General features: G+C 39.1%; 1 protein-coding gene across 8 annotated transcripts in view; it reads right to left on the minus strand.

Annotated features, from left to right (window-relative positions):
* ANKRD17 (ankyrin repeat domain 17) overlaps window positions 1–22,301 on the minus strand; it is a 143,527-nt gene that overhangs the window by 31,696 nt on the left and 89,530 nt on the right. For all 8 annotated transcript variants that reach the window (XM_084758430.1, XM_084758429.1, XM_084758428.1 and 5 more), the window contains 8 exons: window positions 16,520–16,631; window positions 16,224–16,369; window positions 12,376–12,518; window positions 11,185–11,398; window positions 10,000–10,175; window positions 8,930–9,092; window positions 4,694–4,789; window positions 3,169–3,285 (listed from right to left, as the gene is read on the minus strand). In XM_084758430.1, coding sequence (XP_084614556.1) covers window positions 3,169–3,285; window positions 4,694–4,789; window positions 8,930–9,092; window positions 10,000–10,175; window positions 11,185–11,398; window positions 12,376–12,518; window positions 16,224–16,369; window positions 16,520–16,631 — 1,167 coding nt within the window. The remainder of the gene's footprint in view (window positions 1–3,168; window positions 3,286–4,693; window positions 4,790–8,929; window positions 9,093–9,999; window positions 10,176–11,184; window positions 11,399–12,375; window positions 12,519–16,223; window positions 16,370–16,519; window positions 16,632–22,301) is intronic.

Raw genomic sequence — 22,301 nt, forward strand, 5'->3', positions numbered from 1 at the left:
TGTAGAAGGCAATGGTGTGAAACTCACACAAACAGGAGGAAACTGTGACTACCAAGCATGAAAGGCTGCAACATTACCATGTGCAAAGTGAAAGCTGTTCAGTTAGAATTAATTTTCCTTTTCTAAAAACATGTATTTTACCGGGGTAGAGGATGTAAGCTAAAATGGAGCAAGGAGTTGTGAAGGGACAGTGTGATGTAAATGATTCTACAGTTTGAAGAGGCAGCAGAAGGGAAAGGAGCGATGACCACATGGCACACATGCACTCGGATGGGGGACTGGTGTTTTCATGTTGCATCTTAAAAGTTTAGGGAAGGGGCTGTACATACAGCCAGCCATACACATTTTAAAAAGTTAGGGACATTTATAGAAAAAAAATATGGGGTGGTGGGGGTGGTGATATGGAGTGAGGCCAGTCTGGGTTAAAGGGCGAGATCCAATCTCAACAAATTGTATATATGTATACCTACTGTCAAGAACATAACTCAAATTGCTAATATCCTACAAAAACAAACATTTTGGCCTCAACCTTTGATCCTCTTGCTTCAAGAGTACCACTTGTAGAATCCCTCAATCACAATGGCATAAAACCAGCACCCAGCCACTGAGAGGGAATAGCAAGTATGAGAGATTTATCTGCATTACATTTACTAAAAAGTACACTTTCACAATGTGTAAATACTTTTTGTTTATTCAATAAATACTATGAATTTATTTATTCAACACAGTTTACTGAGTATCAACCATTCTACAGCATATACTTTGTACTGGTGGAGAGAGCTAGGTAAAATCAAATGTTAGACATGTTACAGCCAGGTTATGATGGCAAACACCTATACTCCAAGCACTTAGGAAATCAAAATCTAAGGCTAGCCTCGGTTATACAACCACTCTTAGGACAGACTGGACTATCTGCAACCTTAAATAAACTTAAACAAAACGAATGTTCAAAACTGAAAAGACAAAGGAAGGTAGCATGGAGGGAAAATAAAACAGTAGGGCTTCTAAGGACATTCAAGAAGATCCAAGATGATCAAAACAAAGAATGGCCATCAGGGACTGACAATGTAACCTATAAAGCAATTTTAACTTGTATTTTATTGTTTTTGAGACAGGAGTTCATTATATAGCCTTTGGTTATGGAGACCAGGTTAGCCTCAAACCCAGACATCTACCTGTCCTCGCTTTCCAAGTGCTGGGATTAAAGGAATCAAGTCCAGGCCAGCACTTAACTTTTTAAAACTACCTTTGAAGCCAGGTATGGAGGCATATGCGCCTCAGCACTTGGGAGGCAGAGACAGGCTGCTCTCTATAAGTTGAGAGCAGCCTGGTCCACACAGTCAGCTGTTTGAGGCCAGCCAGGGTGTATAGTGAGTCACTGCCCTAAAACATGAAACAAATTTTGAAAACTGTAGAGAATGGTAAGGAACAGTGCTTGTGGGCAGATTTTTACAAGGTCATACAATTCTTTAATATGTTAATTATAAATAATTATAAAATACATAATAACAAAAAAAATACATAATAACTTTAAAAAAACTTTCAGTAACATACTAGATTTTTAATTTAAGCCATAATGTATTTTTCTTTACTTCATGGATTAAACTAATAAAAGAAAAAAGAAATTAATGACTGAGGTTTTTTTTTTTTGCTACTTTTCTTTTTTTACACATTTTTTGGGGTTGGGGGGGCTAAGGTATGCACCACCACGTCCATCTTTCTTAAGCTACTTTCTGGATTAATAGTTTACAATTATGTTGTAAATTTGTTATGTATGTAATATAATGTGCAGACATCATCATAGGTACAAATGTATCTTGGCTAAACAGTTATTGTCTTTCTTTTTGTTGTTGCTGTTGGTTGGCCTTTTTGTTTTGGTTTTAAGACGGGGTCTTATATTAGATGATAGCAAACATGAAAACAGGTAGAAAGGGCTGAAGACACATCCAACACTGATCAAGGCCTTGCTTGGGGGAAGGAAATAATATTAGGCAGTAAAGACACTTCTCAGAAGGAAGCTTGGGAGGAGCGGTGTAGTACTGCTAGACGCTGACGTGGGAACCATCTGGAAACCAGACAAGCTCTCTACCACTCAGAGCTTTCTACCCTCTTTTTGACTGTATCTTTTGAATAAGCAGCTCAAAATTGGTTCTAACTTACAGTCCAACGGTTCTGATGCCTTCTTCTGACAAGTAAGATAAATCTTAAAAAATAAAGAAGTTAACAGCAGAATTTGGATCTCAAACTATTCAATACCATATTGAAACAACCTAGAATATATAGGTATAAAAAAGAGCTGCCATAAGAGAGGAGCACAGAGGAGCCAGGGACTGCCCAAGTATTTCACTCTACCTGAGAAAGCAACATGTAAGATATGCTTTCACTTAAAACAACCTGATGGACATGTTACTATGTATATAATTTCAAGACACTGAGGCTGACGCAGAGAATCTTTAGTTTGAGATAAGCCTAGGATACATACTTACCAAGTTCAAGATTGGCCTGGGATCAGTACCTTGTATTAAAGACAAACTCAACATACAAGTCAAACTGTCTGAAATTGTCACTTGTGCCTTGTAGTAGATGTGGCATTTGATAAATTTATTGGCAATGCATAAAATATAGAGCTTAGGGTTGTAGTTGAGAATTAAAAGAAATTTAATTGAAATAAGACTAAAATGTAGATAGAATATATGCTTCCTTCCAGGTCTATGTGATCCCTATAATAAAATTTTGTTAAAATTACAAACAAACGGGAAAAAAAAATCACACCACACACACACACACACACACACACACACACACACACACACACACACACACACACTTTCCCCTTGTGCTACAAATCAAAATTATTATTTTTCTGTTTGTTTTTTGGAGACAGGGTTTCTCTGTGTAACAGCCAGGCTGTCCTGGAACTCACTCTGTAGACCAGGTTGGCCTCAACTCGCAGAGATCCTCCTGCCTCTCCCTCCTGAGCACTGGGATTAAAGATGTGCACCACTACGAAAAACAGCTTTGGTAAACACTTAAACAATAACTACTACCATTTGTGACAAGTTAGAGACAAAGAAATTAGTATTAACAGAGGACAAAAGTAAACACCGTGGACAGACTATGAATTCAGGGAGAAAGAGCAGAAGAGCCCCACTGCAAATCTTCCGTTACCTTTTCCAGGTCTAGCTCCTCTAACAGTATGCTAGCGTTCTTATTTGCTTCAGCAGCCTGTCTGTCTTTGGCTTGTACTATTGACTCCATACAAAGATGACACTTCTTCAGCATCTCCTGCAATGGAAAATTGGAGATGTTTCCAGCCTCAAAAAACAACTCAAACTTAAGAGTCCTAAAAACATGATCTTCATTAAAGTACTTAAAAAGTGGCTGGGGTGTGCGGGTGGGGGAGTAAGGAGCAGATAACAAACTGTACATTTCCAAACAACCACAAGAAAGAGCATCCCATTTTCAAAATTAGAAACTAGTTTAGGCCTTTAATTTGATAAGAAACATATTGCATACGCACGTGGTATATGTACTTATATGCAGACAAACCACTCATACACACAATATAAATAAGTCTAGCAGTAAAAATATTACCTCCAGTCAGGTGCAGTGGCCCACGCCTGTAAATCCCAACACTCAGGAGGGCAAGAGGCAGATTTCAAAGCCAGCCTGACCTACAAAGTGGGTCCAGGACAGCCAAAGCTACACAGAGAAACCTTGTCTCAAAAAACCAAAAGCCAAACAAACCAAATAAAAGTGAAAAAGAAAAACTATTACTGGGGCATGGTAGCACACACCTTTAATCCCAGAATTTGGGAAGCAGAAGTAGGTGCTCTCTGAGTTCGAGGGCAGCCAGATCTATTTCCCTTTTCTAAGAATTCCAAAATACAATTACAATATTTTAATCTACCTCAACTCCTCACACACAAAAAAATCCTAATATTACATAATGTGAATTGCCATAGAAATTATGAGTCAATTCAATAAACTAGTTACTGTAAATAAAATTGAAGGAAGGGGTGAGCTGCTTACTATCAGGCAACAAAATATTTTCTAGATTTGTTTGATTCCTTCATTTTCTTTTTTTGTTTTGTTTGTTTGTTTGTTTGTTTGTTTGAAACAGGGTTTCTCTGTGTAGCCCTGACTGTCCTGGACTAGCTTTGTAGACCAGGCTGTCCTTGAACTCACAGCAATCCTCCCGAGAGCTGGGATTAAAGGTGTGTGCCACCACACTTGGTAGCCTCCTCCATTTTCAAAGGCATATATAAAGACATTTCAAACACACATACACACACCATCAATTTGATGTTTTATAGGATTTATTTAATCGTCCCAATATCTGCCAAAACTCAAGCCAAAAGTACTGGGCAGAACTGAGTCATGGCAGGGACAGAACGCAGGGCCATAGCAAGTTAAGCAACTGCTCTGCCACCAATCCTCACATTGACAGCTATAACAAATTCTGCGATGTCCAAGGTATCTAGGTTTTCTTGCTTGAGAATAAGGATCTTCTGAGCTTGTTTTCAGAATAAATTACAAATCCAGGTAAATCTTTTAAAAGTTTATAAGTACTATATAAATAAAAGTTAATATTAGACTTTATTTCTCCCATTGAGTCTTACTGGTGTGAAACCTGTATGAATGAAAAGTAATTCCCAACTCATACATATGGTGAATTTGAATGCCATATTACCTTATCAGTGATGGTTGCTATATACCTCATGCATTCTGAATCTGATGGAAACTGATTCACTTCTTTCACTAAGTAGCGCACCACCTTCACATGACCCTAAAAAAAGATATCACTGTCAAATAAGAAGAGATGCTAATGGAATTCAGTAAATCTGCACACTGTCTGAATTAACACTGACATTAATTAATATTAATGGTATAAAGACCTAGTTGTATATTTATAATATAAAGAAGCAGAGCCTTTTGTTCCAATAACTACATTTTCTTTTTTTTTTTAACAACTACATTTTTCGTTCTCACTTTGTTTTTCCCCAAAACCAAAACCAAATTCTGAACACTCTAAATAAAAGAAAAAATAGTTTCATGAAATGAGAGAGGCATCCAATGAGAAAATATTCTACAAACTTCATTCATCCTTTTTTCCTGCTCTCATTCATTTTCAATTCTCAATTCAATTGTCACTAAAAGTAGCAATAATTGCCAGGCTTGGTATCATACATATTTGATTCCACCACAGATACAGGGAGACCTCTATGAATTCAATGCCAATATGGAGTACATAGCATGCCTCGTATAGGTGGGACTAGACCATGACCCTGCTTTAAAAAAGAAAGAAAGAAAAAGGAAAAGAAAAAAATTATTTCCAAAGAGGTCCCATGGCCCATCACTACAATCACAATACTAAGTGAGGCTGAGTGTGAGGACCAAGAGTCCCACAACAGCCTAGACTACACAGAAACAAACTACACACACACACACACACACACACACACTGTTGTATTGTTGTACTGTTCTAGTTAGGAGCCACTGTCCTTTTTCTTCAGTATTTACTAATCTCTGACATAACATCTATCATTTAGATAAATATGGATAGACAGTAGTTACTGTTGTATGTATATGTACATGCATGAACTTCCTTCTACATACATGCTCATGTGTTTATGTCACATGTGCGTTCCGTTTTCATCTTATACCTCTACTTGGGTTTGGGGAGCAAACCCAGGTATATATGTCAAGTGCCTTTACCTAAGCTATTTTGCCCACCCTGTCATGGTTTAAGATATTTGCATCTCTCTCCTTTTTGAGTCAATAGCTCAGTATGGAGTTTTAACTATCCTGGAAGTCACTATGTAAATAGATCAGCCTGGCTTCTAGCTCATCTTTGCCTGCTTTTGATTCCTGAGTGCTGTTATTAAAAATATGTGGTTCCCTCCTCCTTTTAAGGGTGAGCACTCACTATGACAAGGCCAGTCTTGAACCTGTTATGTTATGTGTAAGACAGACTGTACTAGTCCAGCTTCCAAAGTACTGAAATTACATGTGTGAGGAGAACTGGGCTCCTTTTAATTTTTATTTATTTGTTTTATCCCTTAAAGGCTCTAACTGGATACTTACAGTCTTTAAAATATTTCTACGCCCCCAGTAATATAGCACCCATTGCATTAGCATTCATGAAAAAAAAAAAGGTGGAGGGGGGAGGAATGTAAGTAGTTAAGCTGTTGGACTTGGTAATCTATTCATGTTTTTGTTGTTTTGTTTTTTCTAGACAGTGTTTCTCTGTGTGGCCTTGGCTGTCCTGGAACTCACAGCAATCCGCCTGCCTCTCTCTCCCCCCCAAGTGCTGGGATTACAGACATGAGCCACACTCAGCTGGTGATTTATTTCTGTAATTCCAGGACTTGTAAAAAAATAATAATAAATGGTAATGATAACAAGTAACTAGAAAAACAAGGAAGGTCATAGACCTCCTATTAAGATCAGAGGTCAGCAGAATGGAAGCAAGAGAAGAATCAAGCATGTGGCTCTGTCTTACGTTATGGATCCACATGGAAGGTGAGATCTAGAGACACCACACTGTGGCAGCTTTGACTAGCACACCAAGAAGACACCATGTATCAGAATGGTAAGAAAGGTTAACTTAATGACTAAGTCAGAATAATTAGAGAAGCCGCCACCAAGCAAAGAGTAGATCTGACTGCTAAAAGGGGAAAGGTAAGCAAGTAGCTCTGTAGCTATGAGACCCACAGGCCACGTGGAGTCAAGAACAAGAAGCAGTCAGTCACAGGACGTGGGGTGCAGGGGAGGCAGAAGAAGGCGGATCTTTTTGAGTCTGAGGTCAAATTGGTCTAAATACCTAGACAACTACTCTTTCATTAAGCTACAACCCAATGAAGGACGTCTAAAGTAAGATAATTTTAAAATATATACAACATACATAGATGGGCCTCCTTCAGAAAGGTTGATGCAAACAAGTATGTTTTAAATTCAAGACTCATTTTATATAAGAAGTTTCAAGGGACAGGAGAGATGGCTCAGCGGTTAAGAGCACTAGCTGCTCTTCAAGAGGTCCTGAGTTCAATTCCCAGCACCCATATGGCAGCTCACACCTGTCTGTAACTCCAGTTCCAGAGGATCTGACACCCTCTCACAGACATACATACAGGCAAAAGACCAATGCAAATAAATAAATTATTTAAAAAACAAAAGTTTCAAGTCAGATGGGACCACAAAATTCTTTCTCAAACAAACACAGTTCCTGAAATAGCAATCGGGTTTCTAAATAAGAAATTAAGCTAAAACTGCATTAAGTCAACAGTAGTATATTTTAAAATAAATTATTCAATAAAATCACACACAGCTCTGTGCAATAGCACCAGAGAAAGAAAAAGTTGCTTTTGCTTCATTGAAAATGTGTGGTTAGCCAGGTGGTGGTGGAGCTCGCCTTTAATCGCAACACTGGGGGAGGCAGAAACAGGCAGCCCTCTGAGTTCAAGGCCAGCCTGGTCTACAAAGGAGGTTCTTGCATGTACATATACATATAATACTAATTAACTACTGTCTATCCATATTATCTAAATGATGGATATTATATCAGAGATTAGTAATTACTGAAGAGTTGACCACATCTAAGGACACACAGAGAAACCCTGTCTTGAAACAAACAAAGAAAATATGTGTATACCTATAATCCTAGTACTCTAGAGGCAGATGCAGGTGTATAATTTATGAATTTCATTAAAGTTCCAAGCCAGCGAAAGTTACACATAATGAGATCCTGTCTCAAAGCCAACAGACAACAATAACAAAAACAAGGCAAGACTCTCGAACCAAGTAAACAACAAAAACCCAAATAAATAAATAAACACACCATCAATCATAAAACAGAACTGTTTATCCTATAACGGTGATGGAAGGAAACATCCAAATATTATTTTGTGAAAGACTAAGATTGTAACTAGATTTAAACATGCAGCTAAAAATGGATCTGCTTTATTTTACTTATTATTGCATATGCTCATGATGTATGTATGTCGGTGCCTGTGGTGCTTTGTCTTTGTTTTCTGTTTGTTTGTTGCTGTTTTTCCCAAGACAGGGTTTCTCTGTGTAGCCTTGCCTGTCCTGGACTCACTTTGTAGACCCGCTGGCCTCTAACTCACAGCAATCCTTCTGCCTCTGCCTCCCTGAGTGCTGGGACTAAAAGCGTGTGACCCATCCCCACATGCCTGTGGGGCTTTGAAATAGGTTTTGGTCCCCACAGACTCCTGTGTTTGAATGCTTGGCCCACAGGGCGTGGCCTTGCTGGAGAAAGTGTGTCACTGTGGGGGCAGGCTTTGAGGTCTCCTAGTGCTCAAGCTCTGCTCAGTGTGAAGAGTCTCCTTCTGATCAACATAGAGAAATGTGGCCTCCTCCAGCACCAAGCCTGCCTGTAGGAAGCCATGCTTCCCGTGATGATGGTAATGGACAGAACCTCTAAAACTTAAGCCAGGTTCAATGAAATGTTTGCCTTTGTACGTGTTGTCTTCAACATGGTGTCTCTTCAAAGCAATAAAACACTAACGAAGACAGTGCCTATGCCAGGGCAGGCATATAGTGATCAGAGGACAACTTCCTGGAGTTGGTTCTTTCCCTTTTACCATTACGTAAGTCCCAAGGTTCATTCTCTGGTTGTCAGACTTTCATGACAGGCACCTTTACCCAGAGTCATCTGGATAGCCAACCTAGAATATCTTTTTACAAGTATCCTTTGTTTTGATGCCCAATATCAATCGCATTCACAGCATTTCTGAAACACTGGATCTATTTGGTTTGCCAGTAAAGCTTTTATTTGCACATAGTATTATTACTTTCATCAAAGTTATTATATCATAGGAATTACTTTAAAATAATCGTCAAGTCATGTTCTCCCTAGCACAATCAGCCATGTGCAGTGGCAGTGAGTGAGGATGAGAAGCGCTACCTTTCTAAATGCAGCCATGAGAGGCGTTATCTTGCGGTTATCCGCTGCGTCTACATCTGCACCTGCTTGCACCAGTAGCTGAACCACATCGAGGTGTCCACCATTTGCTGCCAGCCACAGCGGAGTGTTCCCCTTCTTGTTTCGCACATCAATATGAGCTCCCCTGGAAATGAAAGACGGCACTTTCTTACATGGATTCCAGGACTAAGGAATTTTTTTCTAAGAAACATATTATCACACAGAATTAGGGGTTTTTTTCTTTTAAAGATTTATTTATTATGTACACAGTATGATCAGATCACATTATAGATGGCTGTGAGCTAGCATGTGGTTGCTGAGAATTAACTCAGGACCTCTGGAGGAGCAGTCAGTGCTCTTAACCACTGCGCCCTCTCCCCAGCCCCTACAGAGAATTTGTATAAATTAAATATTCATATATTCAATAATTGCATAACTCTGAACTCTTCAAATATTGCACATTCAATACCTTAAATAAAATATATATGAAGCAATATCCACCTCAGACTATTTGTGTTTTCATATTTACAGTATACAGACAAAAGAAGTATCAACTTAGTGTCCAGTTAGTAGGTAAGATTCATAGTAATAAGAACAACTGTTAATAAGTTAAGTACAGTCGGAAACAAATACTATGTAGAATGTCATGCAAAGGTATTTAAGATTCTATTTTAAGATAAGGTCTTTCTACATAGCCCTGGCTGACCTAGAATTCACTACAAAGAACAGCTTCTAACTGACAGAGATATACCTGCCTCCCGTTTAAAGGCATGTGCCACTACACACATAAAATTAAAAAATTTTCAAGTGCAAAAGCCAAAAGTGACGAGCATTCTATGGGAAACTGCAAGACAGCTTCCAAGTAACTACAAGTAGCAACTCCTCTTGATCCTGTTTGACCCTGAACAATGACTGTCAACTTAAAAGCCTAAAGCGCTGTTAAGAAAGAAAAAAGTATAGCTACACTTGCCTTTTACAATTTTATACAGTGACACAACCCAGAGAATAGGAACACCTACATCCCATACACAAAGGATATGTGCATAACATACCTGCCGATGAGAAGTTCACAAAATTTATAATGCCCTTTATCTGCAGCTATGGTTAAAGCTGTATCTCTTGAGGAGGGCACTGGAGGGGCATTTACATCAGCACCTTTATCCAAAAGAACTCGGCCCACCTCTGCATACCCACCAGAGGCCGCTTCCATTAGTGGTGTGAGGCCAGTCTAGGTTTAATGGAAAATAAATAAATAAAAAAAAAAAAACAATAAAAAAAAAAAAACTATGGAAGAGACCAGAAATAGCCAAAATGTTAACAATCTGAGGGAGCAATATGGTATACTTTGTACAGATTCATAAATCTCTCTACTGATACATGTTTGAGTTACAGTCAATTAAAATATTAATTCTACCTAAAATCAGTGTTATGGTAAACAAGATTTGAATAAGATACAAGTCCATTGTTGGGAGATGGTCTGATGTATTTTGATGCTAATTAGTGCTTACCTTCTCTGTGACCAACCTTTTGCTTAATAAAAAGCCATCCCACCTGGGCAGGGCAGAGGAGATAGGTGGGGCTAGGAGAGAGAGAGAGAGGAATTCTGGGAAGAAGGACTGTCAAGAAGAGGAGAGAGACCTGAAGTGAAGAGAGGAAGGCCGCCATGGCTTAGCTGGAGAAGTACATGGCCGGCAGCGTGGATGGAGAATCCAGCCCAGATGAAGAACGTGAGCAAGTATTCGGGATTATATGGATGGGAGGTAGCTTGATAGAAGTAATTGGAAGCAGATGGCATGGGATTGAGGCAGGGATCCCATGCCTGTCCTACTATGGAAAGTAGTTTAGAGGATTGATATTTGCCCTACCCCAGGTTAACTAAGCCTATTTTAAAATATAGCAAGTGTCTGTGTCTTGATTGATTGCTACCGTGCCTACAGATAACACATGTAGTTTTAAAAATAGCAGTCCATTGATGTGAGTGATAATGTATTCTGCCCTTGCAAAATTGCATTGTTTTCACCTAATAACCTACCATTAATACCTATAAAAATGTATGGCCAAGTATTTTCATAAGTTTAAAAAGAACTTTAGTTATATATATAGATTAATGTGACTAGCAAGTAGTGAATCATAACCTCTAAAATAAACTTGTTTTCCTTCTTGAAAATTAGTTTCTCAGACATTTTTGCCACAATAACAAAGAGCAGACACCTGGTATGCTTCAGTCTTTTTCTTACCTTAGCTCTGTGTTCAACATTTGCTTTTCGATCCAGCAGAAGACTAACCACTTCAGTCCGTCCTTGGAAGCAGGCTAAAGTAAGGGCAGTGTTCCGATTGGTTTCTATCTGAGCATTTATATCAGAGCCCATGTCTAAAAGGAGCTTAACTGCAGCTGTATGCCCATTCATAGCTGCCAACATCAGTGGAGAAATGCCCAATTTGCTGCCAGTTCTGGACACGAAAAATATGGGGAACAAAAGGAAACATAATTGTGTGTAACAGCAGAGATGCAGCAATCGTTGTAACACACCCCCGCAAAAAAAAAAAAAAAAAAAAAAACAACCATTTTGAATATAAAATTATTTCATTTTGGGGGACAAACCAACCTGTAGCTCAGGATGGCTTCTTTTTTCTTTTCTTTTTTAAAGACAGTCTCTCTGTGTTGCCTTGGCTGTCCTGGACTCACTTTGTAGACCAGGCTAGCCTCAAACTCACAGCGACCCACCTGCCTCTGCCTCCCGAGTGCTGGGATTAAAGGTGTGCACCACCAGGCCTGGCTCTCAGGCTAGCGTCTAACTGGGCACAGCGGCTAGAATGACCCTCACTTCCTGCTTCTCTTACTTCAACCTCCCAAGCACTTTGATTACAGGAGTCTGGCTAACACTCTTGTTTCTTTCTTTTAAATTTTAACTACTTTTATCAGCCCTTCCATCTTTTGAGATACTAAAACTTCCTTGGAGAACTGTTATTAGATGACACATAATAACAATCTACGGAACCAATTCTCAATCCTATGACAAAGAAGCAACTATCTTCCTGTTTAATAAACACTACAAGGACTGCAGAGATGGCTCAGAGGTTAAGAGCACTGTCTACTCTTCCATAGGTCCTAAGTTATTTCCCAGCAACTACATGGTGGCTCACTACCATCTATGATGAGATGTGGTACCCTCTTCTGGTGGGCAGGCACACATGCAGGCACAACATTACATATATAATAAAGTAATACATCTTTAAAAAAAAACCCATATTATATTTAGTACCTAAGAACAGTAATTTGTATTTTCAATTTTATCAACATTTTAAAAACTTGAATAAGACATATCTTAAATTTTTATTCCAAATTGTAATAAAAGTCTTTATACACCAAGACAGCATTTTCCAAGTATTTATAGCACAACATTCTACAGACAAAAAGTAAAGCTTGCCTTGAATTGATCTCAGCTCCTGCATTTAGCAGTATTTTGATGATGTTCACATAGCCACCAGAAGCAGCCAGGCTTAGAGGTGTGTAATCAGAAACATTCCTGTGTTCTTTATTTGCACCCCGAGCTAACAACAACTCCACCACCTGGGGGAGGGGAAAAGGGAAGAATTAAATTCTGATTTTTTTTTTGGTATATAATGAAATAAGAAAGTTTTTTCATCCTTACAGCCTCAGAAGACAAGAGAGCTCTCAAGTAAGCAAACAAAACAAAACACCACACTGAAAAAGCTAATGTTCACAAAAGCTTCAGACCCCAGATGTTCTGGTAAGGTCATTCAGATATGAGTACTTTTGTTACTTTTATAGTTATAAGAAAATGAGACAAGGTTCATTTATATACATATCTGAATGCACTAAAAATATAAGACACACAATCACAATTTGGGTAGGAGAGGAGGGCACAGAGTCTCACTATGGAAACCAAGCTGACAGCCAGCTCAGATCTGACTACTTGCCCATCCCAAGCACTAGGACTAATGGCACTTAGTATTTTTTCTTTTGTTTTGTTAAACTAACAGAAGAGTTGAAATTGTTTCCCATATATTGACTACTGCAACAACCTTAATATTAAATCTGCGACTGTCGGCATGGCATTCTCCATCAACAATGGAGCTCTGGCTGATACTACTGCTGGGTCTCAACTCCATTTCTCTGATAGCCAAATGCTGAGTATTAAGAGCATTTTGGCCATTCAGAGACATATCAGTTAAAACTTTATTTGTTTAGATAAAGATACAAATGGCTTTTCTTAAATCCAGGATGATTTAAATAGCTTTTGTTCATAGTATGTTTATGTATGTGCAGGCCCATATTGAATGTGGGTGGAAGGCAGAGGACAACTTTCATCAGTTGGTTCTCAGCTTCTACCTCACTGAGGCAGGGTCTCATGCAATTTGACACAATGAGCCATTTCCTGGTTTTTTTCTTTTTCTTATTACTTTTATTAATTATCGTATGTGTGGGACATCAAAGTCAGATTGTTGGGCTCATTGGTAAATATCTCTACATGATGGGCCTTTAAACGTTATTTATTTATTTATTTATTTACTTACTTACTTTTGGCTTCTAGAGACAGGGTTTCTCTGTGTAGCATTGGCTATCCTGGATTCATTTTGTAGACCAGGCTAGCCTTGAACTGACAGCGATCTGCCGGCCTCGGGCTCCCATGTGCTGGGATTAAAGGCGTGCGCCACCATGCCCGCTTAAACTTTTTTTATTTTAACATTTATTTATTTATAACATATACAGCTTTCTGCCTACATGTACGCCTGTACACCAGAAGAAGGCATCAGATCTCATTACAGATGGTCATGAGCCACCATGTGGTTGCTGGGAATTAAACTTTGGACCTCTGGAAGAGCAGACAGTGCTCTTAATCACTGAGCCATCTCTCCAGCCCTCTATTCTGTATTATTGTAATGGCAGTGCCTTTCTATATAGCCGTGAATAACCACTATATAGCGCAAGCTTGCAGCAATCCTTCTGCCTTTTCCTTCCAAGTCCAGAGGCTTGAACCAATAACAACGATGAGTTAGCATGTCTGTTTAAAATGGTTTGAGTGTTCCACAGTACCTGCCACATAAGAGAATTTAAATATATATATATATATATCTTCTAAATTTCATTATATAAAGGTAACAGAAATGTTTTTATAATTTTATACTGAATTGATTTTTCAGATTTTAGTATCATACTAATTATTTAAAAATGCCTGTTTTAATATAGCAAATGAAGGCAATCTGCCTATAGGCAAAAACTTCCAGAAAACGTGTAACTTATCCTGCTTTGGTTAGTTTTTGGTGGCACTAAGAATGAAACCCAAAGCCTTAAACATGCTAGTCAGTCACACTTACTAATGGATCTATCTCTACCCTATCTGTTTTATTTTAGTTATAAACATCTTACAGAAGCATGGCTTATTTATTTATTTATTTTTTTGTTTTGTTGTTGTTGCTGTTGTTTTGGAGATAAGGTTTCTCTGCGTAGCTGTGGCTGTCCTGGACTCACTTTGTAGACCAGGGTGGCCTTAACTCAGAGACCCACCTGCCTCTGCCTTCTGACTGCTGGGATTAAAGGCTTACGCACTACTGCCTGGCCTGGCTTACTGTTTTTAAATGAAGTTAATTTATTGCTTTGATTCAAAAATAAAATTTGTGTCAATATGTGAGAGAATTATTATTTCAAGCTGAATTATGATTTGGATTTATAAAAGTATATAACTGCGATAAATTCCACTCTCACGTTTCCACTTTGAATTGACAGGCATCTAATGTGGTAGTTTGAATAGCAACGGCGCCCACAGGCTCATAGGAATGCTTACTCATAAGGGAGCATTGCTCCCTGAGAGGGATTAGGAGGTGAGCCATACGGGACATTGGGGGTGGGTGCCAAACCCAGAGTCTCTCTTCCTGCTACCTGTGGATCAGAATATAGAGCTCTCACCTTCTGCAGCACCATGCATGCCTTCGTGATGCCATGTTCCCTGCATGACCATAATGGACTAAACTTCTGAAACTGTAACGTAACCACAATTAAGTTTCTTTTATAAGAGTTGTTATAGTCATGACTGACATCTCTTCATAGCATTAGAACACTAAGACAGAAGATCTGGGCGTTTGTTTTTGGTTTTTGTTTGTTTCTGTTGGGTTTTTAAGGGCACTCTGTGGCTGGGCTGGAGCTCTCTATGAAGATCAGAGTTGGTCTCTAACTCTGAGATCCACCTGCCTCGGCCTACACTACAGAGTACTAACATTAAAGACATGGGCTACCACACCCTGCTGCTTTTTAAAGATTGTCCTCACTTGCACTGTGAATTAGAGATGGAATAATCAGAAGGAATAAACAATACAACAGAACAGATTCAACAGCCCATACACATATCACGCCTTTACTTTTAACCTCTAATGTGAAGGGCACTACCTTCCGTGTATACTTGTGTCACTTCTGCTACATTTCCCACTCTTTTGGACAGAAAATATATTTACTAGTTTGTTTTGAAAACCTAGTGAACTTACCTGATTCAGTCTAATATAACTAGGAAGGGAAGGAGAAAAAGGAGAAAAAGACAAGTTTCTTTAAGAAAAAGAAAAGAAAGAAAGAAAAAGAATTTTGTTACTGTGTGTTGTGTGTGACCAACTGCGGGGAGCATGTGCCACAGTAAGCATGAAGAGGTCATAGGGCAACTCTAGAAAGTCATTCCTCTCTGTCTGTCCACCTGCAGGTGTGCAGCTGTGAGCCTCACTCAGTAAGCCCTTTACAGGGAAATAAACATGGACGGCAGGGCAAGATGTAGGTCTAAATTTGGTTAAGTTGTGAATCCATAAAGAATTAGCTCGAATTCCCTATAGAGAAGAACAAATTGAGGGGAAAGAGGGGGGGGAGCCCCTAGGTTAAGTGGCTAATTATTAAACTCTAGACATATGACTGACTGCACAACTCCATTTTCTTGGGCCTAAGCAGTGACCTTGGGTCATGTGGTCTGTCTGAAGTTCTAGAACAGGAAGAATGAGCAGACACAGGTGCTGTACACCAGGAGCTCACAAGCCTCACAAACCTCGTCTGCGGTGGCTTGATCTTCTGACATAACCAGCACACAGGATTCTTACAGCAGGTACTACTTTTAGATTACTAGAATTACATACAATATATGACTTCCGTGGGAAATAGTAACCGTATTCCAGCTAACACACAGCACTTTCAATAAAGCTAACAGCAAACTGCCTATATGGAGTACATATGCACGATTACTTATTTGAAGAACAGAAAAATTACACTGTGGGGAAATGTTACCTCCTGTCTGCCCCCAGAACAAGCCAAGGACAGTGGTGTGTCCTTGGTTCTTTCTGACTGGGCTTCTATGTCTGCACCATTATCCAGCAATATTTCTACAACGCCAACATGACCAGCTGTAGCAGCCAAGATAAGTGGAGTGAAACCTGGGGGAAAAAAAAATAATCATCTTCTTACTATATGCTAAGCAGCTGTTTTCCAATATACCTACACATCAATATGTGGCTATGAACTAGTTCTAAATATATAGTTTCCATACACATTCCAGAAAATAAAATAGCAAAACTAAGGGCTACCTTTCTTGTCTCGGTGTTCAATGCTAGCTCCTCTTTCTAGTAGTGTTTGTACCAGTTCCTCATGGCCTCCAGCACAGGCAAGCGTTAGTGCAGTATCATGATTACTCTCAGTCTGTTTAAAAAAAAAAAAAAGACAATTTAGTTTATCTGAAAAACTATCCAGCATTAATGATTAATACAGATACATTTGTACCCCCCTATTACTGTCAGTACATCAAGTTCCGTGGGCCAGGCTAGGCGGGAATGCACCATCTGCTAGGCAGGCCTCTTCTGAGTGCTGGGATTATACATGTCTGCCACCAAGCCAGGTTTACATGAGCTATTTGGATTATATGTAGTTTACTACCAACCCTTCTACCAGTAAGGAGCCAATCTACGGTTTGCTTCTGTTTCCCTTTTCCTTTCTTTCTTTTTTTTGGGGGAGAAGTGAGGAGCAGGGTGATTTTTGCAACTTTCTAACTTAGATCTGCCTTAGCCGAGGATGATGACCTTGATGCCACCACTGGAGTACTGAAATGTATATGCTTGTTCCATAGGCTAGCTTCAGCGACCTTTCTGGAGCTGCAAATAACACTCAAACTTTATATTTTACTATTTCAAACAACACTGAACCCCACCATACCTCCGGCAGACCTTGAACCTGTATCATTTGTTGCTGGATATTTGATTCCATTGTGAACCCTGAGGTTGTGAGGTGGTATGGTTCAGCCCTAACACACATCTTTAATCCAAGAACTGTTTGTTTTTTGTAAGCAGCTGATTGTGGTGTGGCTCAGTCCTAGCAAACACTTTACTCCAAGAGCTTTCTGCACACAGGATTAAATAAATTCAACCCTAGGTCAAGAGGCAGAGCAAGTAACCAGCTGACAGGGATTAAATAGAAAGAAGAGGCACTGAGAGAAGAGTATTTTAAGACAGTGTGGAGAAGAAGCTTTTGGCCTTGGGCTTTTTGCTTTTTCCTTCATGATATAAGGTGAGTACTAAGTTCAGGTGGATGCTATGCCTCTCTGAGCTAGTAGGTGTTTACCTTAGCATGTGGCTCCTGAGTCTTTATTAGTAAAAATTAAACAAATTGGGATTTTGCCCTTTATAACTATCTTTCCTTCAACCTCTGTCCCTCTCTCCCTCTCCCGTCTCTGTTCAGTTTTTCGAAACAGGGTCTCTCTGTGGCTGTCTTGGAGTTGCTTTGTAGACCAGGCTGTCCTCGAACTCAGAGATTCACCTGCCTCTGCCTCCCAAGTGCTGGGATTACAGGCGTGTGCTACCATACCCAGCCAGCAATTTATATTGACATGTGCTATATATGTATACTTATGCTATATGTAAATATACATACATGTACACACACACACATATATATATATACACACACACGGTACACACTATTCAAGACAGGCAGTGAAGAACAGTTATTCATAAGAAAAATTATGTAGGAATGCAAATATAGGAATGGCAGGTGCCCCGAGCCTAGCTGAGTAGAGTATGTGAAGAGGAAAGGCCGACACAGAGAGTGGTCTGAAGATTATGTAGAGAATTCCTCTGAGTTCTTTAGCTGACTCTCACCAGCCCATGTACAGAAGAAAATTACCAGGAGGCAAGAATGATGACCAGAAAAGATCAGGCACAACAGCAAGAGCAGGGCTACGGGGCCAGGAGCCCAGGGCCTACTAGCTGGAGCAGAAAACCTGCACAACACACAGGGGAGCAGCAGAATCCTCTGTATAGACACCAAGTAAATTGTTTTAGACCCACAAAAAACACACAAACAAAAACTGAAAAGCCTTAAAACTTAACAATTGTGCCAAGCACAGTTTCACACACCTTTAATCAATCCCAGCACTTGGGAGGCAGAGGCCAGCCCGGTCTACAAAGGCAGTTCCAGGGCTGTTATACAAAGAAGCTGCCTCAAAAAACAAAATTGTTTTAAATTTAGCTATGTTTGAACATAAAAGCTCTTATCCCAGCACTCGGGGGGCAGAGGCAGGTGGATCACTGTGAGTTTGAGGCCAGCCTGCTCTACAAAGTGAGTCCAGGACAACCAAGAGGAACACAGAGACCCTGTCTCGAGAAACCAAAATATAAAATAAAAGCCCTAAATTCCTTAAGAAGTAACATGTGAGATATCCTATACTTTGAAAGATAAAGACTGTAATCATAATGTGGCACTGCCGAATGTAACTTCTGGAGTGATGTGCAGGCTACTGGGATGCTAAGTGAGTCATACCTTTTTGTTTCTTTTTGAGACAGGATCTCATTATGTAGCTCACAAGGTCTCTACTCATTCATATATTTCCTCACGAATGCTGGGAATACAGGTGAATGCTACCAAGCCTGGCTTTTCAGACAGAGTCTCTGGCTGGTCTAAAACACTGTATGTTCTAGGGTTGGCCTCAGACACAGAAATTTGCATGCCTCAATTTTTTATTAAGTTAGAAATTGAAGCCAGGCATGGTGGCGCAAACTCTTAATGCCAGCACAAGCAAGTCTAGGACAGCCAAGGGTAACACAGAAAGACTCTGTTTCCCCCCTGCCCCCCCACACACACACAAAAAAAAAAAAAAAAGAAGAGGAGGAGGAGGAGGAGGAGGAGGAGGAGGAGAAGGAAGAGGAAGAGAAGATGATGCCATCCTGAGCTACAGGTTAGTTTGAAAACACAAAACAAAATTTGAAATCAGTCTGACTATTGGAAAATGTTTTATTTAGGTAGTCTGGAAAAATGAACTTATGAATGTACTTTTTAAAAGTATGTAGTTAGATTTAAATATAAATAAATATTTCCAACATGAATCCCTACATAAAATTGAGATGTATTCTAACAGGCTGACAAACTAGGCTGGAGAAGCTTTTGTAATAATAAGGGTCTTTCAATACTAAAAGCATTCTCAGGTAATGTAAAAGGATGCGCTCACTCTTGCCTATAAACTCAATATACATAACTACACTTAACCTATGACATAAAATTTCAGGGAAAAAAAGTTTTCTTTTTCTTCCTTTTTTTAAATTTTTGTTTGTATCAGGGTCTCTGTGTGTGTAGTCCTCTCTTAGAACTCTCTATGTTCTCCTCCCTCTGCCTCCTAGGGGACTGTGGTGGTTTTCTGCTTTTCAGGGGCTGGTCACACTCTGCAGACTTGGCTGGCTGCCTCCCTACGTATACCACCCAGGTCCACCTGCCTCTTGAGTAAAGATGCGTGTCATCAAGCTCTAGTTGTAACTAAAAGTGTTCTAAGTTAAGCTCATCTGTGGTTTGTTTTGAAATTTGTCTCACTATGTATTTGGAGCTGGCTTGGGAATTCACAATATTGGCTGAACCGTGTGGGAGTGGAATTGCAGTCCTATGCCACTGTGTCAGGCAAATTCTATTTACTCTTAGTTAATATATTTATATCGATTACCATACTGTTTTCTTTATCCATCTTCAGACGACTTTTAAAAATTGCCTTTATTTTGTTTGTTTTTGAGACATGTTCTCACAATATAGACCAGGCTAACCTTGAATTCAGAAGTCTACCTACGCCTGCCTCCTAAACTCTGGAATTAAAGATCTGGTGCCCCATGGGCAGCCCACAAAATTCTTGAAAAGCTAATAGACATATGCTGCTTTCATTCTTCACCTAGTATAGTATTTTGTCCAGAAAACATTAATTGAACATCGAACGATTGACAATAACTGTAAAAGGTCACATATTGAAAGGTTATTAATTTAGACCTACATAAAATATTTATAATGTTCTTCTATAGTAATGTTTACATAATACAGAAGCAATACCCTCCCAATAACTATAAATGCCAAACTCCAATACAAAAAAATAAAAACAAGACAAAAAAGTAAAAATGATCAAGAGTCAAGAAATGAGAAAAAGCCTACTAGTCAGTGATGGAGAAGGAGCCGCAAGAGCTGCTCTGCAGAAGAGCTGGCAGAGACAGAGCCACTGACTGCAGAGATCAGGGATGGCCACAAGGGGGAGCTGCACCACCAACAACAACGAAGAAGGACATGAAGCTTCAATAAGTGACAGTCCTGTGTTTCAGTATATGATCTTCATTTCAGGTTTTACACTTAAAAAGAAAGGAAGCTATGTCTAATTGCAGGGAAAAGAAAACAAAAGCTCAGACAACACAACTTCCTGGTGGCCACATTAAACTGGTAACTGCTAGTGATGGGCCTTTGAAGACCAAGGACACTGCAGACAGCAAACTGCATCGCAAATCCTATCTTACAGTACTGAGTGAGACTGTTACAAACACCACACTGAACACTCCCTGTTAGTTGTATGCAAAATCCAGACAGGGTCACGTTACAGATAAGTTTTAAAAGTTCTTTTGGAGACTAAAGAGTAATTTGTAATAGCAATGTCCAACTTAAATATACAAAATGTTAAAAAAAAGTTTGAGGTGGTGAATAAAATATATTTTCCCTCATCATCAAGCATAAATTTACCTGAACTTTAAGCATCATTTTCCCCCAAGTATTCTATTCCATAATTTCAGGTTGACAAACTGAATATAGGTCATTACAGGATCCTATTAATGACTAAATAAAGTCAATTTAAATTTAATGTCAAACTATTTTTTGAAAAAGTTTGGACCACACACTTTGAGAACTCAAAAAAAAAAAAAAAATTGAAGCTGAGTAAGGAGAATTGCCAAATTCCTTAGTGAACTGAAATTAATTACAGTAAGAAGGCACGTACATTTTTCATTAATAACTGAAAGCATCTGATGCTTGAAGATAACATGAGAAAGACTGCTTTTGCCCCGCAAACATTTAAACAATGCCAAATTGGTGGGTTTCTGAGTTTCGGGCTGGCCTGGTCTATCTAGTGAGTATAGGGACAGGCAAGGATACACAGTAACAAACTCTTAAACAGACAAGCACCTTTATAAATTATTTACATGACTAGTTGAGATAGGGAAGAGTTCAGTGATACAGCCACACACAAAACCCAATTCAAAGGATTATAAAACATATCAAAATGTTGCAGGAAAATGAAGCTAATTATTATACAGGTTGAAAAACTCTAATATAGAAAAGATAACTATTATTCCTAAACTACGTTTAAAACAAGAAAGAATGGAAATAACTAAAAAATTTTAAAATACCTGAAAAAATAAAATCTTTAAAATTTTAAATATTTCATCTTCTGATGAAGCCAGATTATGTGCAAGTTTAGAGTCATCACTAACATGTAAGGTATCAGATGCATGAGAACAATCAGCATGTAGCTCTTCTCTGAGACCGTAGCTCTTCTCTGAGACCGTATCTCTATGGATACCGGCTACGCCCAGGGCCTCCCTGTTTTGAGTGCTGGAGAGGCTAGGAAATGGTGTGAGTTCTCTGGAACCACAACACAGGTGATGGAAACCAAACATAGGCCCTCTGCAAGAAACAGCAAGAGGTCTTAAACTCTGAGCTCTCTCTTCAACTCCTATATGCTATATTTTTAAAGGAAATTGGTATTTTTGGTTGTTGTTGTTTATTTTGTTTTGCGAGAGGGTCTCAAACGCCAGGCTAACTGGCATTCAACTCCTAATCCACTACCTCACACTTTCAAATGCTGAGATGCTAGGCATGTGAAAATTCCCAGAACAAAGTAGAAGGCCTCAATGTATATTACATATAGTATATTTCCTCATCACTATTGTGAAACTTCTCTCCAGATTCCGAAATCAGGAAAAATAGAGAAAGAGAAATCAAACATTTAGGTAACTGAAGGTAAAACACACTTTCACACCTTCTTCCACTGCTTTCCGCCAGGAGCTGGGCGGCGGCAGTACTGAGACA

Source organism: Acomys minous (genome assembly GCF_964271855.1).
Source record: "Acomys minous genome assembly, chromosome: 15".
Taxonomy (NCBI): domain Eukaryota; kingdom Metazoa; phylum Chordata; class Mammalia; order Rodentia; family Muridae; genus Acomys; species Acomys minous.